The sequence below is a fragment of the Vombatus ursinus genome, unplaced genomic scaffold (genome assembly GCF_900497805.2).
Source record: "Vombatus ursinus unplaced genomic scaffold, bare-nosed wombat genome assembly UNPS02014779.1, whole genome shotgun sequence".
Classification (NCBI taxonomy): Eukaryota; Metazoa; Chordata; class Mammalia; order Diprotodontia; family Vombatidae; genus Vombatus; species Vombatus ursinus.
Window position 1 is genome coordinate 36,454,248 of NW_020954557.1, and position 27,627 is coordinate 36,481,874.

At 35.2% G+C, this 27,627-nt stretch overlaps 1 protein-coding gene across 1 annotated transcript in view; it reads left to right on the forward strand.

Annotated features, from left to right (window-relative positions):
* SESTD1 (SEC14 and spectrin domain containing 1) overlaps positions 1–26,637 on the forward strand; it is a 149,593-nt gene extending 122,956 nt beyond the window's left edge. The window contains exons 11-18 of the mRNA XM_027865929.1: positions 2,758–2,952; positions 3,486–3,600; positions 7,413–7,572; positions 8,536–8,617; positions 10,225–10,347; positions 12,160–12,351; positions 16,706–16,827; positions 25,419–26,637. Of these exons, the coding sequence (XP_027721730.1) occupies positions 2,758–2,952; positions 3,486–3,600; positions 7,413–7,572; positions 8,536–8,617; positions 10,225–10,347; positions 12,160–12,351; positions 16,706–16,827; positions 25,419–25,548 (1,119 nt within the window). The 3' untranslated portion in view covers positions 25,549–26,637. The remainder of the gene's footprint in view (positions 1–2,757; positions 2,953–3,485; positions 3,601–7,412; positions 7,573–8,535; positions 8,618–10,224; positions 10,348–12,159; positions 12,352–16,705; positions 16,828–25,418) is intronic.
* Positions 26,638–27,627: the final 990 nt, after the last annotated feature.

Genomic DNA, 27,627 nt, shown 5'->3' on the forward strand with positions numbered 1-27,627 from the left:
AAACTAAAGCCAAGGAAGATTAAGTGACTTGTCCAGGGTCACATACCTAGATAGTTACAAAACTAGGAATACTAGGTATACTGAATATCATCTCAGTGATGTTTTATTATTATACCTACCTCTCATAGAAAAATGACTCATGTCCATGATTCTTTTTTGTTTTCTTTTTTTCTAAATAATATTCTGTCTTCCCCCCAATCACATGTACAATTTTTAACATTGTTTTTAAAAAAATTTTTGAGTTTCAGATTTTCTTCCTTTCTCTTTCACCTCCCCTCTCTCTGAGATAGTAAGCAGTTTGATATAGGTTATATATAGGTGAGCAATCATATAAAACATATTTACATATTAGTCATGTTATGAAAGAAGACACAAACCAAAAAAAACCCAAAACATGAAAAAATAAAGTGAAAAATAGAATCCTTTGTTCTGCATTCAGATTCCAACAGTTCTTTCTTGGAAGATGTATAGTATTTTTTATCATGAGTCCTTTGGAATTGTCTTAGATCATTGTATTGCTGAAAATAGCTAAGTCATTCACTGTTGATCATTGTATAGTATTGTTGTTACCATGTGCAATGTTCTCTTACTTCTACTCAGTTCACTTTTCTTGAGTTTGTGTAAGTCTTTCCACATTTTTCTGAAATCAACCTGCTTATCATTTTTTATAGCACAATAGTATTCTATTACAATCATATAACACAATTTGCTGAGCCATTCCCATTTGATGGGCATCCCCTCAATTTCTAATTCTTTGTCGGTACAGAAGAGCTGCCATAAATATTTTTATATAAATTAGTCCTTTCCCCTTTTTCCTGATCTCTTCGGGATACAGACCAAGTAGTAGTATTACTGGGTCAAAGACTATGCACAGTTTTGTAGCCCTTTGGGCATAATTTCAATTGCTCTCTAAAATAGTTGGATCAGTTCACCACTCCTCCAGCAGTACATTAGTGTCCTAATTTTCCCAAATCCCCTCCAACATTTATCATTTTCTATTCTGTCCTATTAGCCACTCTAAGAGATATGAAGGGGTACCTCAGAGTTGTTTTAATTTGCATTTCTCTGATAAAGAGTGATTTAGAGCATTTTTTCATATGACTATAGATAGCTTTGATTTCTTTATCTGAAAACTGCCTGTTGATGTCCTTTGACCATTTATCGATTGGGGAAATGGCCCTTATTTTTATAAATTTGACTCAGCTCTCTATATATTTAAGAAATGAAGCCTGCATTTATCAGAGACACTAGGTGTAAAAATTGTTTCCCAGCATTCTGCTTTCCTTCCAATCTAGGTTGCATTGGTTTGGTTTGTGCAAAAACTTTTAAAATTTTTAATAGGATCAATATTATCCATTTTACATTTAGTAATGCTCTCTATCTCTTGTTTGGTCATAAATTCTTCCCTTTTCCATAGATCTAACAGGTAAACTATTCCTTGCTTTTCTAATTTGCTTATAGTGGCACCCTTTATGTTTAAATCACATACCCATTTTGACCTTATCTTGGTATATGGTATAAGATGTTGATCTGTGCCTAGTTTCTGCCATACTGTTTTCCAGTTTTCCCATGTCTGTTATTCTTTAAGATTTACAAAGCTATTTCCTGCAAACAAATCTGTAAGGTAGGTAGTGTAAGCATTGTCGTCCCTTTTTTATAGGTGCGGACACCAGTGTTCAGCATGGTAAAAGCATTTGCCTAAGGATATATAGCCAGAGTAACAGCCAGGATTCAAAACCAGGTCTTCTTACTCCAAGGCCAGCTCTTTTTTTGTTTAATGAAAATTAGGTAATTATAAGGAACATCCTCATTTCTGGCATTTATAGGTCATGAGAAACAGTGAAGGTATTCAGAAGCTTTCTCAATTTTGGCAGGGTATCAGCTCCACAGAAGAATAGTAAACAGCTAAGGTATATCATTTTGATTTTGTTTCAAATGTGTACATGTACATAGCCAGTATTTTGGTCACTCCAGGTAATTAGCCTATTTTTTCTTAATTCCTTGGTCACTGATACCTCAAAGCCAGAATACGTATCTTGAAGTTTAGGTGTTAAGAAGGTCGGTACTTCCAGTACTTCCTGTTTAGAAATGGTAAACTAAAACAAAAAGATCCCAGGTTCCCTCACTTTCCAGTCCCTCCTTTACTCAGAAATGATCATGTGACTTCTCTAGAGGACTAAAAAAATCCACATAAATTATTAATTGAGTCTTATTATATATATTGGATACTTTAGCCTCTTCCACCTTAAGAATAGCCCTTACTATTCTTAATTACCTTGTTGGAAAGTTTCTACATCTCCCTGAGCCTCACTTGGAGGGAGGAGGGAGAGAGCAGAAAGGGTGTTGGGCTAAGATGAGTTTTAAGGTCCTGTCCCATCTCTTATAGCCATGATTCTAGAACATTGTAGCCATTAAATGGATATATTTTCTTTTAATAAATATTTCTGATTCTTCCTATTACTGTGCAGTGTTAACATATGTACTACAGGTGATTCCATGGTAAATTTTGCTAAAAACGTAATTTAGGTGTGTAAGAAGACAATGGACCACATTTAAAACATCTTTCAGAGTCCAGCTTTAGATGGGAACATATTGTCTAATGCATTAGTCAACCTAATTAAGTACTCAACCTTTCTTCCTCCTTTTGAATTTCCTCTCCCCTTAAAAATTTTTCATTATTTTGAAAGAATTTGTCACAGAAAAGCATAATCTTTCAACAGTTAATGCTTAATTTCAGTTTTAACTTCTTATTTGCAGGAATGGTTTGCAGTATACGTGGAGCTGAATCAGCAAATCGCAGCACTTCTGAATGCTGGAGATGAGGAGGATCTTGTTGAATTGAAATCTCTACAACAACAGCTCAGTGATGTTTGTTATCGCCAGGCTAGTCAGCTGGAGTTCAGGCAAAATCTGTTGCAAGCAGCTCTTGAATTTCATGGTGTTGCTCAAGATGTAAGTCTTTTCATGGTTGCTCATCCTCGAACACCCTACACGCAGGCATACACATAATTTATGCTGGTTTCTGTGCCAGCTATTTCTGCCCCCCCCTTTAATTCTTGTACACTCATAATATCCAATTGATGCCATTGGATCAAAGTCTCTTGGGTGGGGGAGAACGAGGCAGTTTTATATGTTTCCTGCATGCAAGATTTAAAAAAAAAAAATTTAAGTATAGGTCTCAACACAAAAGAAATATTTCATTGTGACTATGTTATGTTTACATTCTAATATAATGAAAATTGGAGTCTGAGCCTCAGTAACTTTTTACCTACTGCTGACCTGGAAATACCAATATGTCTTCCTAGTGCATGCATTTGTGTATTCTGTGTTTGGGGTAATGTGCTCTAATTGTTCTTACTTGTCTTTTAATTGCTTAGTCACTGCAAGTGCAGTTATAACAGCATTAGATATATACCTCATTAATCATTAAACATATTAGATGCTGATTATATCAGGGTTATCTCTTTGCTGTCCCTCTGCTTTAGTTGTCTCAGCAGTTGGATGGCTTATTAGGGATGTTGTGCGTAGATGTAGCACCAGCTGATGGAGCATCGATTCAGCAAACTTTAAAACTGCTTGAAGAGAAGCTGAAAAGTGTTGGTAAGCAGATTTAAAAAACGCTGAAACATAAGTTTCCTTTTTTTTATATATATATTGCCATGCTTAGACAGTAAATCAACTTGTACTGACTGAATTGCTTCACGGGAACACATGAGGAAAAGTGGGGCAAAATAATTTTGTTCCCTGGAGGGAATTTGGTTTGTGCTGACAATTGGTTTTTCCTTGGTGCTCAATCATTTTCACCTTTGCTGAGTCTTTGTCACCTCCTTGCCTGCCTTTCTGTATCTACAGGTGTTACCTCTGGCATGTACTATGAACTAGCTTTCTGTAGAGTGTATATAAACTGTATTTGGATGTGAAATGTTTTGTGGTAAATCTGTATAAACCGGAACATGTTTTATAAAATGAATTTTTGTGTTACTGTATTCTAAGCTTGTAAGAGTTCACTTGGTTCTCTGCCTTTTTTTCTTTCCCCACACTGTGAAAGAGTGCAAAGGTGACATTCAGTTTTTTTAAAAAGGAGTTTGGTCCGAATCATTAAGTTATTTCTGTCACTCCATAATGGTGTTTGCTTTAAATTACCTCTGATTGGAAATCTCAGCTTCTATCACAGCTCCATCTAGGCTCCAAAGGTCCAAGATATATGGATATAATGGACATTAGAGAGGGAAAGCAAGGGGTGGGGAAAGATGATAATAGTGAAAAGTGATTGACAGTTCATCAAACTAAATTCATTTATCATTTGAAAGGACTGAAGGCAGTAAGTTTTAAAAATTCTTCTATTCATAGAAATCAGATTGTATACTTTATATCTTATTTGGTGAGCCTAACATGTTTTGAACATAATAGGCTAAATAGTACATTTTTAAAAATTTTAGAATCACCATTGATTTGTCTCCCTTTAAAATAATCCTACATATGTATCCTATTTGGAAAGTCATAAATAATTAATAAAAGTTGTTTCCTCAAATTTTAACCAGGGCAGTATCAACATTATCTATCATCACATAATATCTCATTGCATTGTTGATTTTTTGGTAAAATTGTGAAGTGTGTATGAGATTTATAGGTATTAGCTAAAAGCTGGTTTTATAGATAATGCCAAATTGAATATAAGCATTTGATTTTTAATAGAAAATGGTCATGGAAATAGGGATGTGTTTGCTTACAGTTCCAAAAAGTTCACTATAAATAATATATTAAAAAATTTTTAAATTTTTTACTTTCCTAGGAACGTAGAAACCCAAATGAAAATCTAGCTATACTACACCTGCACCTCTTATTGTCTTTACCTTAAACTAAAGCTCAGCATAGCTACCATCTCCTCCCTGAGGCCTTTCCTCATTTCCTAAAACTACAAGCATCTCCCCAAAATGCTTTGTATTTTCTTTGCGTTTATTCTATATGTATACTTATGTGTCCATCAATCAGCAAGCATCTATTAAACACCTACTATGTACCTGTTACTATGTAAGGTATTGGGGGTACAAAGATGAAAATGGAACAGACCCTGCTTCCATTTTCTGTCAGGGGAAATGGCATGTGCACGTATCAATACATACATATACATAAAATACATACTAAACAATTGGGTTATGGGGAGAGGAGCCAATGAAGAGATTGGCAAAGGCCTCATAAGAGGTGGCATTTGAACTGACCTTTGAAGGAACTAAAGAGTATGAAAAATGGAGGGGAGATGGCATGTCCTGTGTAAGGAACAGGAAGAAGGCAGTTTCCCCAGACCATAGAAAATGTGAAGCACAGCAACATATAATAAGACTAGGAAAAACTGGGTTGGAGCCAGGTTGTGAAGATTTTTAAATGACAAACAGAGGTGTTTGTATTGTATCCTAGAGGTGATAGGTGACCCTTGGAATCTGTTAAGCAGCAGAGAAACAGGGTCATACCTCTGCTCTGGCAGCCACACGAAGGGTGGATTGTAGAGGAGTCAAAGGAGACAGGGAGAACCATTAGGAGGCTGTTGCAATAGTCCATTATGGATGGGAAAGGGAACTCAACGACGGATGATGGCTGTGTGACTAAATAGAAGGGGATGAAAATGAGAGATGTTGTGGAGGTAAAAACTACAGTATTTGGCAACTGAATATGTAGACCAAGGGCTAGTAAGGAGTTGAGAATGATGCTGAAGTTGTAAACCTGGATGACATGAGCAATGGTGGTGCCCTGGTGCCCTTCATAGAAATAAGGGAGTTAGGGAAGTGGGCATTTGGGCAGAAAAGATAATGAATTCTGATTTGGATATTTTCCTTTGGGACATCCCAGTTGGAAGTGTCCTACAGGCAAATGGTGATACAGGACTGGATACATAGATCTGAGCCATAAGCATGAAGATGTTCCTTGAAGCTGTGGAACCTGATGAAATCACCAAGAGAATTAGGGACAGGAAAGGTCCCAGGACAGAGATTTGGGGTGCATTCCCATTTAGGGGACACAATATAAATTATGATGCAGCAGAAGAAACTGAGAAAGACGAGGGGTCGGGAACCTGTAGAGTCGAGGCCACATGTAGTACTCTAAGTCCTCAAGTGTGACCCTTTGAGTGAATCCAAACTTCATAGAACAAATCCCTGATAAAAGGATTTGTTCTATAAAACTTGAACTCAATCAAAAACCGCACCCAAGGCCCTAGAAGGCCACATGTGCCCTCGAAAGTGCAGGTTCTCCATCCCTAGACAAGGACACAGAACAGAGCAAACCAAAAGATCAGCATCACAAAAGTTCAGAGAAAAGAGTATCAAATTGGAGAGAGAGTAGTTAGTAATGTCAGGTGCTACAGGGAGGCTAAAAAAAAAAAATTGAGGATTGAGAGGAAAGAAAACTGTATTTGAGAAAAGACAATGTGATTTCTCCCCAGCCGACTGTAAACAATTCTTGAGGGTAGGAACTGCTTTATTTTTGTCTTTGTATTCTCAGTGCTTTTTGCAGTGCAGGGTACATAGGAGGCACTTAATAAATATTCACTGATTGAAGAAGAAAACATTTTGATTTTGATATCTAGCTAAAGTATGTGCTAATTTGTACATTTAGGCAAAAAAAAAATAAAATTATATCATTTTAATTCAAGTCAGCAAGCATTTACTGTATGTGTGAGACTACTAGGCCCAAAAGTTACAAAGATGAAATTAAAAATGCTTCATGCCCTAAAGTTTAAGCTTACATTGTAAATGCTCATTTACTTAATAGAAACTGTTTTCACTCCTTTTTATACTTATTTCAAAAATATGTTTACATAATTTCATGCTAATAGTTTTAATCTACCAAATCTATTAAAAAAGGCATTCAGAATGCTATGTTGCTGGGAAAATTCATTATCATATCCCTAATTTTTATACCATTGCTACAAAAGATCATTAGGCAAAAAAGCAATTTTCTCTCTATTTGTGTTGTCATAGGTCATTTTACTTTTAAACATTGGCAGTTTTACAGACAATGTTAAAAAGTTTTTAATATTTTCCAGTTGGAGTAACTATCAGGTTGTTACATGCCTACCCAGAAAGAACTTCAAATAAGAAAAACTTATTAACCAAAATAGAAATTTTTTCCTATTACCTCTCCCCTCAATTTTAATATTGAGTTGTTTTACACTAGAATCTCATTCTAACACTTATCACTGTAGAGTAAAATTTGGTATAAAAAAAGATTCTTCTATTTTGGACTATATCTAGAGGATAAGGAAGCCAAAAATACTTTACTTCTAAAGCATTTCCCCAACAGGGACTCCAAGGACACAATTAACACTGTGTAATTTTAGTGAATCCATTTCATAAATGCAAAGATCTTAACTTATTTCATGAAGCACTTCTCAATAAAGTAATTTTGTTTTGTTTTAGATGTGGGATTACAAGGTTTGCGTGAAAAGGGTCAAGGTCTTTTGGATCAGATCTCTAATCAAGCATCCTGGGCCTATGGAAAAGATGTAACCATTGAAAATAAAGAAAATGTGGACCACATACAAGGAGTGATGGAAGATATGCAGCTTAGGAAACAAAGGCAAATGTTTATGTTTATCATAAAAAGGACCCATATGTAAATATGTGCACACCTACAGATGAATCCCAGCTAATTGGTTCTGAGAAAACCAGGTGTTGGATAACAGTGTTATAGGATGTAATTAGTTACAAAGCAAAAGTAATAACAATTGGAATAATGTTCCAATGGGGTTTTGTGACTGCTTTGGAGTTGTCTTAGAATATACCAACTTTATTGTGAAATTATATTGGTTAGAATGATGTTTTGTAGGATATACCTGTATGTGTAAAATATTATGACTCTAGTATTTGATACTTCTCTTGCTATAAATATTCTGAAATATTGCTTTACATTGTAAATTTATTGGCTAAAAGATTTGGTAGTGTACAAAGTAGCATTAAATTTGAGGTACAAAACACAGTTCACACAGCTTCATTTGGAAATTACAATTATATAGAGATAGAGATGTGTAAAGTATTTTAAAATACTTTAAAATCTCAAATTTCATTCTGATTTTTTTATTATATTACAAGGTAAATGTTTAAGTAAGCTATGCAAGTTTGACCTCTTATAAGTTCTATTCTCATATCTTACCATTGTTTAGAGGTTACTTTGCATTCTCGAAAGCTATTCCAGGAGAAAAAAACTCTGGTTGGTCATAGAAGGTTCTTTATACTAATGGGCCTTGTGGAGATTTCTGTTTTAGTACACCTTGCATTTAATCCACCTCTTTTTCCCCTAATGCTTTGGGCTTAATTCTTGTTATATTTGGTATGTTTTGTGCTTGTTTGAGGACTGGTTTCTAAATTTTTATCTATTAGTCTTAAACTTAATATTCTTCAAATAAAGGTAACTTAGTAGTAATTTCGTGACATCATAGGAAGTAGGTTACTAAGTGTGAATATGGATGGCATGTGCCAGGTGATTTAATCATAATATTTGTTGAAATAAATCAGAAATGTACTTTATGTTTAATTTCTTTAGATGTGAAGACATGGTAGATGTTCGAAGGTTGAAGATGCTTCAAATGGTTCAGTTGTTTAAATGTGAAGAAGATGCTGCCCAGGTAAAAATCAGCCATCTTATATGTTCTGTATACACTATTCAATAATCAAATCCTCAAATGGATCCTTGATCTCATTGACTCAGACATTTCCTCTGTCAATGCAGTTTGTTAAAGCCTACTCATACTGGGTGACTTCTTGTTTATGTCCTCCCCAAAGGAGAGAGAAAGATACACACACACACACACACACACACACACACTTTTTTTTTGCATATACACATATATGCACATATATACATATATTTTATCTGTAAAAGTAAAAAACACGTAGAAGTAGAATTTATGACCTTGTATAGATAGGAAAAAATAGAGACAGTATTGGTTTTAAGAACAACTTTGAGCAACTAAGTCATTTTGACTATTATAAATACCAAATTAACTACAAAGGACCTATGAAAGAAGACGCTATCTGCATCCAGAGAAAGAAGTGATAAATAGAAGTATGTATAGAACTACAGATTCATGTCTAATGGTAGCCATCTCTAGGTTGGAGCAGGGAAGGGAAACGGAAAGAAAAAATAAGGAAAATTACATAATAATTTTAATACATATTTAAAATGAATAGCAAATTGTACATAATAGATTTGCAGTTTCACGTGCAGTCATCTTTTTTTTTTCTATTTTACTATGTTATAGAAATGCTTGATTTGATTCTTAAGTTCAGAATAGTAAAAAAAAAAATCCACTTACCATTCTAAGACATAATAACCTTCTTTACTCTCAAATGAGTACTATTTCTTCAGTCAAATGTCTTAGTGAGGTTAACCTTTCTGAATATAATGAAAACATGTTTTCATTATTAAGAACTTATTGTATTCTTACGTAGCTATCACTGTTGACATATATCAGGGTTATTTCTCATTGTAAAGTATGATTTGGCATATTGTTTCTTTAATTGTTAAGAAAAAGGTAATGTTGTATTCTAAATAAGCAAGTGGAAATTATTGTCTGTATGAATAGGTGGATAGAGCACTGGACTTGGAGTTAGGAAGACCTGACTTCAGATCCTGCCCCAGACACATTGTGATTGTGTGCCCCTGGGCAAGTCACTTGACCACTCTTAAGTTTCAATTTTCTCATCTGTAAAATGGAGTTAATAATGACACCTAACTGCCAGGTTTTTGGTGAGGCTAAAATGTGATAATTCTTATAAAGTACTTCACAAACTTCAAAGCCCTATATAAATACAAGGTAAAAATTTTTCTACTTGAAGTAAAGCAGAATTGTATGTTTTTACTTGAAGGAGGAATTTGTAGTTTTACATGTAACAGAAAGTTCTATTAATGTAACAACAAATCTATACTTAGCACTTCACAGGTATTCTTTCTCAGTCATGTAATATTTTTATATTTTAAAGATCACGTCTTTTAATTCTCAGTATTTCTTTAATTGTTAACAATTGGAGAGTGGGGCAGTTGACTCTTAAAGATTAGGCAGTGATTGACGATATTTAGAACTTTGCTTCCCAAAAAAAATAGTCTTGTTTTTGGTGTTTGTTTTATGAGTGGTTATATTGGTTATATGATGGTAATCTTCAGCTTATGTAAGATGACAAGATGATCTGCAAAGCAATAAACCTAATGTCATTGTTATTTTCCTTCATTTAGGCAGTGGAATGGCTAAGTGAACTCCTGGATGCTCTACTTAAAACTCACGTCAGATTGGGAGATGATGCTCAGGAAACCAAAGTTTTATTGGAAAAGCATAGAAAATTTGTTGATGTTGCACAGGTGCAGAACTGATTCTCTTCCTTTTCTGCAGGCTCAATGTTTGAATAGCTTTCTGCATGATTATAATGTAACTTAACCCTTCCAGGTCCAAGAAGGTTAGTTGTATTATTCCAGAAATATTCCAGAATTATTGCTGAAATAAAATGTCAACTGGTGCATCAAAACTATCCTGCATAAACTTGAGAGAGGATGTTTGTATCCCTGGACGCAGATTGTGTACTGTTACCCTGTGCCTCATTGTACACAATCTCACATGTAGAAATATACCAGTTCATGTTAAAAAGTTAATATGATGGGACAGCTAGGTGGCACAGTGGATAGAGCACCAGCTCTGGAGTCAGTAGGACTTGAGTTCAAATCTCACCTCAGACACTTGACATGTATTAGCCGTATGACCCTGGGCCAAGTCACTTAAAGCTGATTGCCTCACCAAAAAAGCAAAAAAAAATAAAAAATAAGTTATCATTCACAGGATAAAATTAGTCAACTAGAAAAACTCATAATAAACTTCTCTGAAATTTAACAGCATGAGCATAATAGATATTTCAATTGATAGTGGATTTCTAGTATATTTCCAAGATTGTCTTTTAAATGATCATTGTATTTATTTTTTACTTTAAGTTAATTTTTTGGTCCAGACCCGTGGTTTCATCAGTCTAGGGAGCTTCCAGTATGGAAACTTCATCTACTAATGCAGACTGGCAACTCATCTGTAATTTTGTGGTTTGTTTTGTTTTTTAATTGACCAGACCTATGATTTCATTAGTATTTGAATTTCTGTCTACCAATGTACATTGACACCTGTTGTAGACTTTATAGTCATAATTATAGACAGTTCTCACTATACTTAAGTAGACTGTTCTGCAGACCTCTGTGTAAAGCAATTTTTTTTTTAGCAATTTTTTACGTAATGCAAATTTGCCCATGGACTTGGGGAAGTGAATGAGGTACAGAAGCAGAAAGGGGGCCATGTGCCTGGGTAGGGAAGGGGCTGGTGACAGAGAAGTGAGAGCAGGAGGACGGACATGTAGGGACCAGTGACAGACATGTGGTATCAAGTACAGACAGATGGAAACAGATATGTGGCATTGGACACGTGGCAGGTTGGCAGAGCAAGACAAAGGTCTCCTCGTGGGGGTCTCAAGCCGAGCCCCCACATCCAGCAGTGGCAGCAGATGCCTGCTTTCACTTAAAGAGTTCTTTTTTTAAGGTTTTGTTTGTTCAGTTGGTTTTTGGTGTGTGTGTGGGGGTGGTGCTAAGAGGCCATGGAGCACCAAGCCTAAAGGCAGGAGTGGAGACAGAGTACAGTAAAGTTAAAATAGGTGGGACTTTTGGAATTGCAGATTTCTTTCAGCATTCTTTATGAAAAGTCAAGTTTACGTAATGCAAATGTAAGTAAAGCAAAAACTATCTATAATTATAATTCAGTAAAAACTTGAGCTAAATTTATTACAGGTGTGTTTCATATGTATATAGAAAGGGCTGCATTTCATTCAGTTCTTTTGATCAGTTTATGTGCAGTAATGACTAATTTTTATGCTAATCATACTGTGATAGAGCTTTTTAATTGAGTTGACTGAAAAAGATAAAGCAGGATTAGGTGATGGGTATGTTTTTAATAATTAGAATTCCAAGCAAGAAATAAACAAAGTATGTTTTAAAAAATATTCTCTAAAATATTCATACAAATGGTATGTGATAATAAATTTTACTAGATGAGTTTAGTTGAGTTTTGTGCCGTAATGCTGTCTAAATTAAGACATCTCTTTAAAGTTCCTACTTTATGACTTGATTTTCCTTTTTTCTTTCTAGAGCACTTATGACTATGGGAGGCAGCTACTGCAGGCTACAGTTGTCTTGTGCCAGTCTTTGCGATGCACTTCTCGGTCATCTGGTGACACACTCCCTAGGCTGAACCGGGTGTGGAAACAGTTTACAGTAGCATCTGAAGAAAGAGCACATAGGTTGGAGATGGCTATTGCATTTCATTCAAATGCTGAAAAGGTTAGATTTTCTTTTTCAGCTGTACTCTTACTAAAGAGAGTTCTATTTATATTCATATCTAATAATCAAATACAAATAAAAAGCACACTATTTTATGATAAATACACTTATTTAAATAGATTCATTCTAGTGTTTATTCTTCTGGGAATAAATAGTATTGCATAAAGCTAGTAAGTAAAACCTGCATTATTATTGGTATAATAGCTTTATCAGTAACCCTGTTTTAGCTGAAATTGATAACCCATGGGAAATATAGAGAAAACAACATATATTTCTGCACCGAAGAATACCTTTAATGATATACATCTCATTTGTTTATTTTGGTCTCCTCCAGTAAATAGACTCAGCATTAAAAGAGGGTATCAGGAGGTCAACTAGTTTAGTTAGATCACTTTAGATTTATGGGAAGTTTTTTTTTTTAAAAGGTATGGTTGATGGGACTTAAAATCTTGGAAGAACACTTCCATATACAAATTAGAATGGGAAAAGGCGATTGTGTGTGAAACTAGGAATTTATGGCATACAACTTGCTTTTTAAAAATATATAATAGGGGCAGCTAGGTGGCGCAGTGGATAGAGCACTGACCTTGAAGTCAGGAGGACCTGAGTTCAAATCCAGCCTCAGACCAAACACTTGACACTTTACTAGCTGTGGCCCTGGGCAAGTCACTTAACCCCAGTCACCTAAAAACAAAACAAAACAAAATACATGTATGTGCGTGTGTGTGTGTGTGTGTATATATATATATATATATATATATATATATATATATATTTACATACACACATATGTATATGTATATGTATGTGTATGTATATGTATATATATATATATACATATATATAATCAGTCCTACATGTTACTCTCAAAACTGTTCTGTTTACATTTCCTTCTATGTTCTTCTGTACATTTAAAAAAGTGTTTCAATGACCTTTTTTTGTCTGTGGTAACACTATCGCTAACTTATCTACTTCCCAAATAAGAAAGAAAAATACCATTCTTGTAACAAATAAGCATAGTCAAAGAAAACAAATCCACACATTTGCCACATCCAAAATGTATTCTGCACCTTGACTCCATCTCATTCCTCTTGAGGAAGTGAGTAGAGTGTTTCATCATCAATGCTATGGAGTTACTGTTGATCATTGCATTGATTAAAGTTGCTTTTCTTTATAACGTTGTTGTTCCTGTAGAAATTATTCTTTTGATTCTATTTACTTCATTCTGTATCACTTAGTACAAATCTTCCCAGGTTTCCCTGAAACTGTCCCTTACTTTTTGACTTCACTACTTATGTCAGTGGCACTACTATACATTTACTTTCCCACATCAAAATTTCATGGTCTCACAGGCAATTAGTGCCAAGTCCTATTGATTTTACATCTTTAATCTCTCTCACATCCATCCCTTCCTTTCTGTCTCCATTGCCATCACTCAAGCATAGGTTTGCTTGGCTTATAATAGTCCCCTAACAAGTGTTCCTGTTTGAATGAATGAATGAAAAATGCTTTCATTGACTCTCTGAACCATCCTTCACACAATTGCCAGATTTGTCTCCCTCAAATGTAGATGTGATTTTGTCACTCCTCTTCTCAAAGCCCATCTTTAGCTCCTTTTTGCCTATAAGTAAAGTAACTAAAATTTAGAGGTCATTGTGTAACAATTAAGGTCTTCCACTTTGGATCCCACTCCAACCTTAATGCCTAATTCTTCTGCCCACATATTTTGTGTAACAGGCAAACTGGACTAATTGCCCTGCCTCGCATGTTCCTATTTCTGCACTTGTTCTCATGCTATTCCTTTTGCCTGGAATATCATCTTTACCTCCCAACTTTTTCTGTGTGCCTCCAGATTAAATCATTAGCAATTCCTTAAGGCCCAATTTAAATTCCACCTTCTTTGGGAAGCCTTCCTAGTCAGTAATACCCTTTTCCCTGCTCAGACCTCATAGAAAAACTGTTTCTTTCTTAAACGCTTATTGCATAAGTCATACAGGTGGCAAGTAACAGACCTGGGCTTCTAACCCCTACCAGTTCCACTATACCATACTGTGTAAGCCTGTAAGGTCTTACAGTATAAAAAGAATAAAGTGGAGGGAGGGCTTTTTTTGGCAGAATAGTATGAGAAAATCTGTCTATTTTCCTGCTTTGTTCATGCTTAACTTATACCTATGTTAAACTTAGGTTACTTGAGACCTGATGAAGTAACTGAGAGAGTGGAGAAGAGATAACAGCTCTCCTGAGTGACACATGTCTCTTGGCAACTAACACAGGCATTTTCTAAGCTTCTCTCTATGCCCTTTTTGGATCGGAGTGTCCTGGCTCCCGCACTGTGTCTTATCTGTCTTCTCCTTTCATTACTCATTTCTTTTCCATTCACTTTTTTCAGCCTTTCATGATAAAACCTCTATCTATGTTATCATTCTCAAACACAAAACAACTTGCAGTCACTCAATACAAATGCTAGCTTTCCATCTTTGATCCTTCATTGCAACCACTCTAATTCTGAACCTTTCCGTAATCACCACCAGCCCTCAGTATGCTTCCTGGCACCTCATACAACCTGGGGCAGTCTGTGCCAACTGCAGGCATAGAATAAGTAGCTACTCTGCACCTTCATTATGTGACAGATTTCAAGGCCCTGTGTTGACTAGCCTCAGCTTGTTTCCTGGTATTTGCTTGCGTAACATCTTGACTCCAGCCAGATCCCTCTTCTTCATGTATATTCATTCCTCTTTGTGTCTTTACTAATTTTAAGAGCTCGCAGGACACAAGAAATACTGCTGAGTACTGTGAATACAAAGATTAAAAAATAATAATCCCTGTCCTCATACTGTTTGCTCTCCCAATATGAATTTCCCCACTTTTTCCATTAATTTAAATCCTAGAATCCTTCAGTGCTAAGCTTATGATTAATTTTCTCCCTGAAGCCTTCCCTAATTAAACCTACTTCACTGTGACCTTTCACCTTTGGTTTTCCTTAGAAGTTAGGTATATAAACTGTTTTTATAATATTATATGGTTGCTTATTCATTGACTTAGCATCATTCTGTTTTATATAAATGTCTTGTCTCCTTAGATTGTAAGTACTATAAAGTATGAGTTTTTTTCCTTTGTATCCTATAATACATAAAAAGTACTGTGCACATAGTTTGTAAAAAATCAAATGCTTATTGAATAGATATAGACCATCATCTGTCATAAATAACTAGAATGTGATAATGCTTTTCTTAAAAATTACTTTGAATATAGATGAAAGTTTCATTGCTTAAAATTTTGCTAATCTGTTATTCCCATCAACTATTATATATCAGCCCCTAAATTTAAATCAACTGTATGTTTGCCTTTCTAGTAATGTCAAAATAAATAGCAAATAGTGATCAAACAGGACACAGTGAAAAATATATGTGACTGAAAAGTACAAATAAAGAATCTTTGTTTCTAGGCAGAGCTGTGGTTTTTGTGTATTTTAACTTTAAGAAGCTGCACTGCTCATGCCATCACATTTTTTGTGTAGTGATTTTTTATTCAGTCATGTTCAATTTTTTTGTGACCTCTTTTTTTCTTGGCAAAGGTACTGGAGTGGTTTGCCATTTCCTTCTCTAGATCATTTTGCAGATGAGGAAACTGAGGCAAACAGGATTAAGTGACTTGCCCAGGATCACACAGCTAAGAAGTGTGTAAGGCTGAATCTGAACCCAAGTCTTCCTAAGTCCAGCCCTGGCACTCTATACACTGTGCTGCCCAGCTGCCTTTTATGATCACACTAGTTATTAATTCATGTTACTAACATTTTAGTATTTAATAACATATGCAAACTCTCCCCCCTCCTTTTTTTTGGCCCTCACCTATAATTTCATTTGTGGTGGGGCTCTCTTAGTTTATAAACTCTCTCCACCCATTCAGGTCAACAACTCATCTATAACTTCCAGTCTTAGAGAGTTCCTTGGTACACTGAGATGTTACTAACCCATTGTTGTGTAGCTATTATGTGTCCAAGGTAGGAGTTGATCCAAGATCTTCTTGATATTGTGGTAACTGCTGAACCCAGGGGGACATGCTGCCTCTCACATCGACTCACATTTACTCACCCTTATTATTCCTGCAGTTGTCCAGTGTCCAGTTTTAAGTATGCCTGGAAAAAACAATTGGTCTTCTTTTCCAGCCTCATTTCGCAAGTGGGAGCTAAACATTTAAATTTTCTGTTTGGATTGTGTAAGTCAGCTTTGCTTATAGTAGATTAATCTTGCACAAATATGTTTGAAAATATACAAAAAAGGAAAGGTATTCAATCTACCAGAATTGCATAAGATTGGTTCCTTTTTTATTTATGTTATCTTTTTTTTTATTACAGATTTTGCAAGAATGTCCAGAAGAGCCTGAAGTTGCTAATGATGAGGAGCAATTTGATGAAATGGAAGCAGTTGGGAAATCACTGTTGGATAGATTAACTGTGCCCATAGTTTATCCCGATGGGTATGATGCACATTCTTAAAAATCTATGTCATTTTTGTTAAATCTTGTTGTCTAATCATCAAAGGAGAAAAATGTACCATTTAAACAAGCCATATAAATTAGCGTTGGAACAAAGGTTTGATTCCTAGAAGAAGTGATTCCAGAACTAAATGGAATCTTTCTATGACCAAATAAAAAGGGAGAAATCTAATCATCTATGTTCAGATAACTGATGCATAGTTACATTAAATGAATCATCTTTTGATGATCATTAAAATTAGGACTGGTAGGTATCCCTGTTCAGTTTAAAAAGAAAAAAAAGATTTAGACATTCCTTATGATTATAAATTAAACTTTATCTCAAGTATGGTTAAATAAAAAAGTATAATGACACTTCCCTTTCTTGCTTCTCTATGAATAAAAAGAAACTGTACTTTTGCTTTTATATTGCTTTAAAAGATTTTATTCTCTTTTAAAATGCTTAGAATTAATTTTACTTAAATCTATACATGATAACAGTTCCATTGATGGTGAATGTTTCTGACACGTATTGGCAGGGTGTATACCACAACTAACTAGAAACTACAGGGTTCTGAAGATAAGAGCTGGAAGAGAGGTTAGAAGTGATCTAGTCCAACCCTCTTATTTCCACATGAAGAAACTGAGACTGAGGGAGGGAAAGTGATTTGCCCAAGACAATGCCTGTAACAAGTAACAAAGCTCACACCTGAAACTCCAAGTCCAGTGTTTACTACACCATATCTTTATTGCCTTTTTTTTTTTTTTTTTGGTGGTGAGGCAATTGGGGTAAAGTGACTCGCCCAGAGTCACATAGCTAGTGAGTGTTATGTGTCTGAGGCCGAATTTGAACTCAAGTCCTCCCGACTCCAGGGCCAGTGCTCTATCCACTGTGCCACTCAGCCACCCCAATGCCATTTTTTACATTCCATTTTTGGGTGCAGTTCTTTGATAGTGATATCTATCCCTATCTATGTCCCCTATGGACATTTACTACACGTCACTTTTAATTTCTTGGACGCCCTGATAGTTCATGATGTGTAGCCATATAGCATGACTATAAGATGGGTGTTAAGAAGATGAATTTGTTTCAAGAAGAATCTTGGAGTTATGAAAAGCATTTCAGTTTTCCAAATGCAGTCCATCCCACTTTCCTCCCATTTAGTTCCAGGTCCAGTTCACTATCTATCTTCAGCTTTTATCTTAAGATTTACATACTAATAGATCTGTTATATGTGCTGTACTTCCAACTTTATATCTTAGTCTGGATAGTAGGCATTCTTGATCCACTTGGCTTTCCTGTTATATTTAGGTCATATACTGTTGAGTGATTTTGAGGCTAAAATAAGCTGACATATATAAACTACTTTGCATTGTATAAATGTTGTCAGTAGTAGTAGTTGTTATTGTATTCAGTGAACACTCAAGTGAACATAACTTGATAACAGAAAGGTAGTATGATTTTTAGAAACCAGTTTAACAATTGAGTCTCTTGGGGAGCAACAGTGTCAGAAAGTTCCACAAAGATAAGGACCAAAAAAAAAAAAAAAAGACCAACAGATTTAACATGTCATTGAGAATGTGATGGAGTTACATTAAACTACATTACAACTAAAGTTACATTACTTTAATGTAAGAAACAGGAAGCTTGAAAAGACTTATCTGAACTAATGTAAAGTGAAGCAAGCAGAGCAAAGGAAATACTACACACCAGAGGTTCTTGCTCTTTTTTGTATTGCAGACCCCATTGTCAGTCTGGTGAAACCTTCAGACCCCTTCTCAGGATAATGTTTTTAAATGAATAAAATAAGATTCTTGGATTACAAAGGAAGCCATTATGTTAAAATATAATTATAAAAAAAATCACAAAAATAAAAATTATAAAAAATAATTATAAAACTTATAAAATAGAATTATAAAAATTTTCAAACTATAAAAGTAATATAAAATGCATAATTATAAAAATAAATATAAGAAACATATAAAATAAAAATTTATAAAAATTAAGAATTATAAAAAATATATATAATATAATTATAATTATTTTAATGGTCCTGGACCCCGAATTAAGAATCTCTGATGCACACAATGCCTATAAGGAAGTAAATGGATTCACAATATGACTATTATGAATATGTTTTGCTTGATTACACATGTATAACCTATATTGAATTACTTGCCTTCTCGGGGGGGGGAGGGAGGAAGGAAGAGAATTGGTAACTCAAAGTTTTAAAAATGAACATTAAAAATTATTTTTACATGTAACTGGGGGAAAAAATAAAATTCTTAAAAAAAAAAGAAGAATGTAAATGGAAACAATCACCATGACAGAACAATCAAAACGATGTTGTAAAATTATAGAGAAGAAATTTGGTCCCAAAGAAAAGATACGAGGACACCTCCCCCCCATTCCAGATTGCGAAGAGTTGAAGAATAACCAGGAGGAATGCAAGTAGTGTGAAGCAAGTAGATAGAACTGAGAAAGAGAGGAGAGCCTTGGGCACTGCCTTGTAGGGCTCATAGGGTCTACTGAAGATTCTTACAAGGATGGATGATACTTGGACATATTTGAAGGACCAGTAAATAGGTATAGGCTGAAGATTAAAAGTGGGGGGAAGAATGAAAGGGATGATGTCATTGGCCAGGGTAAAAAACGAGAGTGTGTGGGCTGAAGTTACGGGGTTTTTAGGTGAAGAGAAGGAAAAAAGAAGAGGCTCACATAAATTAACCTCAGTCTTCTCAGTAAGATAATTCTTACCGAGATTCTTATTTAGTAGAGAAGGAAGAGGATAAGGTAGGGGGCAGGACACTTAAGAAGATAAGGTTTGTAAAACTAAATTTTTTTGGGAGTGAGATAAGAAATCAATCAAGAATAAAACTATTGCCTTGCTAAAGTGAGGGCCCAGTTGAAGTTGGATAACATGAGACAATAATGGACCAGACAGCATGGTTTATGACTTCTAGTTCCATTTTGCAGCACATGAGTGTGAGTAATCCAGGCCTGAGGTTTGGCAAAGGATGAGCAGCAGTAAGACAAAGGAACAAGGGATTCCAGAGTAGGAGACAGTGTAGTGTGGAACAGGCTAACTAGCATCAAGAGGGGACAGAGAAAATGTAAAGTTGTGGCAAGAATAACAGTCTGAGAAAATACTGAGGAATGGAGGAGTTGGAGGTGTTGATGAGGGAGAGGTGTTGAGGAGAAATGGAACAATAATAGGTTATGGTCAAAGAGAAGTTTTAACTAGGGAAATGGACACTTGTGGATAATGGTGAGATCCAGTGTGTGGCCAGTCAGATGACTTTGTTCGAAACGGCAGCTCTGTTGTTTAGCATTCAAACTCTGCCGCAGAGAGCACAGCTCCACTGGGCTGGCCATGTTGTTCGAATGCCAAATGTATGTTTGCCTAAAAGACTATTTTATAGAGAACTCACACAAGGCAGGCACTCACATGGAGGTCAGAAGATGTAATACAAGGACACTCTCAAGCTCTCTCTGAAGAACTTTGAAATTGATTGTGATACATGGGACACACTGGTATAGGATCGCCCAGCATAGCATACCCGCATCACAGAAGGCACTGTTCTCTATGAGCAAAGCAGAATTGCAGTAGCTCAAAAGAAAAATGAGATGTGCGAATTTAGAGACATCTCCACTCCACATGTTCATATGGACTCTTTGTGCCTGACCTTTGGTAGAGCCTTCCAAGCTTATATTGGTCTGATCATGACAATTGGACATACTGTGCCTTGACCCACTGTACAGTGATTGGTCTTCTTCAAGAGTGAAGGACAATAACCAATCAACATGTACTCTCTTCACCTGTGGACTGCTGCTTTTTCATCTGTAAAATGAAGGGGTTAGACTAGATAATCCCTTAGGTCTTTTCAGCTCTATCTGTATGACCCTTTGTTTCTAGGTTCAGGAATAAGTCTAATATAAAGTAATTTGTGGACAGAGAAGTACTGACTGTGGGGAAGGTAGATCATAGTCATGAAGAAAGGCAGGGATTTTTAAAATAGTTTTTATATAAAGCTTCAAGTCAAAGTATTTTACATATACTATCTCATTTGATCCTCACAACAATCCTGTTAGGTAGGTGCTATTGTCTTTATTTGATAAATAAGTAAACTGAGATTTAGCATGGTTAAGTGGCTTGTCCAGGGTCATACAGATTTGAACACAGGTCTGCCTGACTCTAGAAATGGCATTATATCTATTGTGTCACTGTGCCCCAAAGGCCGCACTGCTGAGACAGAGATGAGTCAGAAGTGTAACCCAAATATGAGAAATAAAGACTTCTATGAAAATAGCGAAGCAAAAGAAAGTGTCTAGTTTGGGGAATATCTAGTAGTCTGGTTTGGCAGAGCATCTTGATAAATTCCAGCATTTCCAGGAGTTCTATATTATACCATGAAGTCATTGTTAGAAATGTCTCTTTTTCATATGTGTAAAAACAATGGCTAAATGCCCTAGTAAGCAGAGGCTCACAGATGGGCTGGTCTTCAATGTTTATTAATGCCTTTTGTGTTGTTGTTTTTTTTTAACACTACAGTCATTTCCCAGGAGCATCTCCTCTAGAAACCTCCCTTGTTACAATGAAAAATAGCTAAGCAAACACAGCCAGCATAGAAACAACATCTGTGTGACTCTAATAACAAAGAAAAGCTTTTTCTTTGTTTAAATAGATTGGCTCTTACTCAGGGTCCTGCTGTGCTGCCTCATAATGATGTGAAGGTGACCTTGGATTCACAGAGGCTATGCCAGTTGATCACTAGCTCTGGCCAGTGCTCTTACATAGGAAAAGCTTTGAGACTCTAGTTGTGGCAGTAGACTGAGTCTGCCTTCCAAGAACTCCTCTTAAATACACAGAAGCTCATCACCAGAAGGCTGGCCACTTGGGGACAAACCCTTTGACGTGGAAATCCATGTCTGATCCGGATGTCATGTAACCTCCCTGGGCCTCAGTTTCTTCATCTGTAAAATGAGAATTGGAAATGGCTTCTCAGGTCTCTTGCTGTTCTATGAATTCCATAAGACTCTCCAGATTAAGTCAACATATTATTGTATACTTTTTTATTTCATTGCAAAGGCAGAAATGGGTGAGTGTGGTGAGAGTAATAGATTGAAAAGCATGGATCAGGAAAAAAGAATGAGAGAGACTAGGGACTTAAAGACTACACAAGAAGGCTCATGTAATTAATAGTTTTTTTTTTTTTTTTAAGAAAAGAATTGGTAGACATTAGACACAGGAGTAAAAGAACAAATGAATAAAAAAGCATTTATTAAGCAGTTACTCATTGCCATGCACTGTGCAAAGCTCTGGGGATATAAATATAAACAAGCAAGACTATCCCTGTGTTCAAAGAGTTTTACATTTTAATAGGGAAAGACAACATATATAAAATTGAAGGGGGAGATGGCTGAGAAGTGGCCTGGTCACCTGATTACAAGCAAGAAAGTTGACAGCTCATGTGTCACAACCCAGGATCCCAGGGACAGGCGTGTGAGGTCTAGAGGGAAGAGGAAGGCCAGAATACAGGCAGCAGGGCTTGAAGATGGTGTGATAAACAGATAGAAAAGACAACCTTGAATCTGTTGTTTGTGTTCAATCAGACCATCAACTTGTCAAAAGCAAAGAACAAAATTGGTAAAAAGCTATAAACAAAGGATAATAAGAAGATATAGCATGTGATGCAAATAATCCTGAATTATTTAAGCAAGTACTTAATATGCAAAATAAGTAGTCAATTGTAGACATTACAATGTTATATGGAAGTTTAACCATTGGCAATCACTTGCCATAAGTAGACAGAAAGAGTGTGAAAAGTGCCTTAGCCTACTACTACTTGCTTGCCAAGTGGGGAGAGATGGTGGCCAAAGGCAACAACTGTTTAGAGTATAATCTTGTTTGGAAAACTTTACAAAGACAGATAATGTATGATTACAGTATCAACTCTGTCAAGACAGAAACAGCATCAGAGGGCAAAAACCAATTTAAAGAAAGCTTGGCAAGAGTTCCAGTTAGCAGTCACCCAGATTTAAGGATAACAATGGAAGGAGACCAACAAACAAAGGAAAAATGGAAAATATTTGCAAAGATTATCAGAATAAACCTTCAACCATCAAGGACAATAGAACCACCACACTTGGATTCCAGCATCATGCTGTATAATTGTTCCTTTCCATCCCAGAGAGCCATTCCTTATAACAAAGACTTTAATCATACTACTTCTCATTATTTTAAGTGGTAAATAAGAACATTCCTACTGGCATTTTCCCCACAAATAATAACAACTATAATGAGAATTTTACTCACCCCACCAACATTATGAACCAATATTTTATTCTGTTTTGAATTTGTATTGTGAATTTCTGTCTCCTGTCCTTCACAATAAATTCCCTAAAGATCTTTTAAAAAGAAAATCTTAAATTGCTGCATTTATTTATCAATTTCAAAATATCTTTGTCCTCTAAAGTCCATATAGTCGCAAGTATATGTATTTCATAGTTACATATTACTCTGTCCTTTTGTGAAATGCTCTATGAATGTTTGTTGATAGTGATGAAGATAAGATGTCAGACATAGGAGAAACCTTTGAAATCATCTTATCTAACCTCCTCATTTTATATGTGAGGGAACTGAAGTATTTTTTTTTATTATTTTGTTTTGATTTATCAATAATCACTTCCATGTGCTTTTGAGTTTAAAATTTTTCTCCCCCTTCCTCCCCACCACCCTCCCCAAGACAGTGCACAATCTGATATAGGCTATACATTTACATTCATATTAAACATATTTTCACATTAGTGCTGTTGTAAGTAAAAATTAAGACCAATAGGAGGAACCATCAGAAAGAGGAAACAAAACTCAACAGAAGAGAAGAAAAAAAAATAGCAATTCAGCTTCCATAGTTCTTTCTTTGGATGTGGATAGCATTTTCCATCACAAAACCTCTGGGGATGTCTTAGATCCTTGTATTGCTGGGAAGGGTTAAGTTTATCAATATTACTCATCACACAAAATGGCTGTTATTGTGTACAATGTTCTCTTGGTTCTGCTCACTTCACTCTGCATCAGATCATACAAGTCTTTCCAGGTTTTTCTGAACTCCACTTGCTTACCATTTCTTACAGCACAATAGTATTCCATTATATTCATATACCACAACTTGTTCAACCATTCCCCAGTTGATGGGCATTCTGTCAATTTCCAATTCTTTGCCACCACAAAAAGGGCTGCTATGAATATTTTTGTACATGTGGGTCCTTTTCCCATTTGTATGATCTCTTTGGGATATAACCCTAGAAGTGCTATTGCTGGGTCAAAGGATATGTACATTTTTATAGCCCTTTGGGCATAGTTCCAAATTGTTCTCCAAAATGGTTGGATCATTTCACAACTCCACCAACAATGCATTAGTATTCCAATTTTCCCACATCTTCTCCAACATTCATCATTTTCCTGTTTTTTCATGTTGGCCAATCTGATAGGTATGATGTGGTACCTCAGAGTTGTTTTGATTTGCATTTCTCTAATCAATAGTGATTTAGAGCATTTTTTCCTATGACTATAGATGGTTTTAATTTCTTCATCTGAGAACTGTCTGTTCATATCCTTTGACCATTTATCAATTGGGGAATGGCTTGTAGTCTTATAAATTTGACTTAATTCTCTATATATTTTAGAAATGAGGCCCTTATCAGAGAGACTGGTTGTAAAAATTCTTTCCCAATTTTCTACCTTCCTTCTAATCTTAGTTGTATTGGCTTTGTTTGTATAAAAACTTTTCATTTTAATGTAATCAAAATTATCCATTTTGCTTTTTGTAATGTTCTCTATCTTCTGTTTGGTCATGAATTCTTCTGTTCTCCATAGATCTGATAGGTAAATTATTCCTTGCCCTGAGGTAACTGAAGTCTTAAGGCAAAGTGGCCTTCCCAAGGTTATCCAGTGAGATAGAAACAAACCTGAAATTAGAAAACTTAACTCTTTATACAATGTTCTATCCATCTTGCCATATCTAATTGAAAAGGTTTTACAGTTTTTATTGGATCAGCTCATTGGACAGGAGAGATTGAATAGACTCCCAGAAAGACATTATATTTCCATGTGAGATAAATTTGAATTCATTTTCCTGTGTCCTAGGCAGAATCCTAACATTGAATTCAATTGATTGAATGAATGAACAGTTAAATCATTTATTAAATACTTACTTTGTGCAAAGCACTGTGCTGAAGGTGGGGGATACAAATAGAAAAGCAACACTGTCTTTACAGTCAAGGAGCCTACATTTATTAGGGAAGAGGTGTACTTTATTTGTTAGGACATGTACATATGTGTTTACATTTAAACCAAAAGAAAATGAGCAGTGCTCTGATATTTGAGTGTACCCTTAAGACCCATATGGAAAAACTAGTCTATTTTTAGGTAGAAATCTTACTTCAAATCTAGAATGTCTCTATTGTTTTCTAGTGGATTTTGTTTGTTTACTGAACGAACTATCACACATATAAGTGTTTTTGTGGTTAAATATAAATATGCATTAATCCAAGTGAAATTGTTTAAATATGTTATTTTGTTTTGTTTTTTTAGAACAGAACAGTATTTTGGAAGTCCAAGTGACATGGCTTCTACAGCAGAACATATCAGAGAAAGGATGAAACTTGTTAATCTGAAAAGACAGCAGCTGAGACACCCAGAAGCTACCATCACAGAAAGCTAATAGATATTACCTGATAACAAGGCTTCGGTTTTGTAACCCAGCATGTTGTCTGCATACTTCGGCATTTGACATAATTCATTAAATGCATTTCACAGCCAATATAAGCCTCATTTTTCCCAGTAGACATTGCTCTCTAGCTGTTAACACTCTACATCTACCAAGACATAATTATTTAACATGCTATGAAACCATAGATTCCCAAGTATCTTATGAGAAGGAACTACAAACATTGCACTGAAAACTTGCTCTAAAGCTTTATCTGACCTGTCAGTTGCTAAAGGAGCAGCTGATGTAAGCTTTGAATGGTGCTAATAAAAGTTCCACATAAAACATAGTTGCTCTCTTTCCCCAGGTGATGTAGTAAATTTAGGCTGTAGTTAAATCATTATTTGTAGACAGTGGTGTCCTCATAATTTCACTTTATAATTCGTCAGAATTGATTATTTTTATTGTGCCAATATACAGCCAACCTATAAGATCTTTGATATATCAGTCATTAAGAAGACATTTTTCCTATTTGTATTGATAATGTATTAAAAGCCGTTTGTGCTTAATAAAAGGCATCTTTTAAAAATTTTATTTAATTTGGTTGCTATATTCTATTTCCAAATGTGAGTGCCTTATTTGAAGGGGCATTCTTAAAAGTTGATAGACTTTTTTGATTTAACCTGTTTATAGTGTTGTTATTTGCATGTATTTTAGCCAAGAAAAACTTATATGTAAGCATGTACATAATAAAGAAGCATGTTTTATGATGAAAATAATTGTGAAGAACAAGCCTTCAATTTTACATCTTTAAGAAATTGTTTTGAATGGAATTCTCATAATTTTATTATAAAATGTCATTTGTCTCCTTTCAAATAGATAGTTCCCAAAGTAATGTTTTTATTTTTTTCTTTTCCAAATTAAAAAAAATCCAAATCATTGACTCTTATTTACTCCAATTGAAAATATGTATTCTTAAAAAAAAAAGATTACATCAGTAGAGTATATATCAGTAATTATCCTTTACTTACATTGAAATTGCTAATAAATTGTGATTTCTCATAATAGCTGAGGCAGGACAATTTCTTAAAATAGTCTAGTAATCAAAACATTCTTTTCATACCTCCTTACTGTAAAATTTATTTTCCAATAAAGTTTATAATAATGGTATTAGTGCTTTTAAGGTCATATTTAATTCTCAATGGAACAGGGATTGTGTGATTTAATTTTTGGTTATTTGGAAGTGAGAATTAAAAATAAACTGGAACAGGTATAAATTTGAAATTCAGCCATGATACGGGTTCCTCTAAGTGAGGAATATTAATCAGATTCCTTTAACCAGTTTCCATTTAATTCAATAAGCATTTATTAAGCACTGGGGTATTTGATAGGCTAACCATATAAAGGGAAAGGTGAAACAGTGCCTGACCCCTAGGAGTTTACATCCTATCAAGAGTATATAGCATGCACAAATAACTATAGTAACATGAATATGTGAGATAGGTAGGATTTCAATTTGGGGGCAGATTAACAAGAATTTCTCCCTCTATACCTTCGATCACATTGAGGAGCAATGTGATAGAAGGTATATATGTAGAGAGAAAAAGTGTGGGACATGTATTGGTGTTGGAAAGTGGTGTACTTTGGTAGAATATGGGAAGGAGTTAAGGTAAGTTAAGACTGGAAAGATAGGGTGGTGTCATGTTAAGGGCTTTGGCAAAGCAAAGGAATTTTAGAGGAAGCCATTGAAAAGATCCTATTTCAGGCAATTAGTAATCATACTTTATACTTCTAGAGGGCTTTATGTTTTACCTAGAGTGTCAGGCTTTGGGGTACAGTAGTGTCTTTCCAATCTTCACGCTGTTATTTAAATTTTAAAAGATGACATTTGCCTTTATGATTTTGCCTTTGGGGTTCATGTTGCAGGGCTACCTTCTAGATGAAGCCACCTCAAAATATTTTTGGTTCTTAATTGACTCAGTTCCTTTGACAGGGAAGGTGAGAGACAGTATGGCCTAGTATTAGGCTAGGGGCTAGAAGACCTGGGTCCCAACTCAGACACTTCTTAGTGTTTTGACTGCCAACAAGTCACTT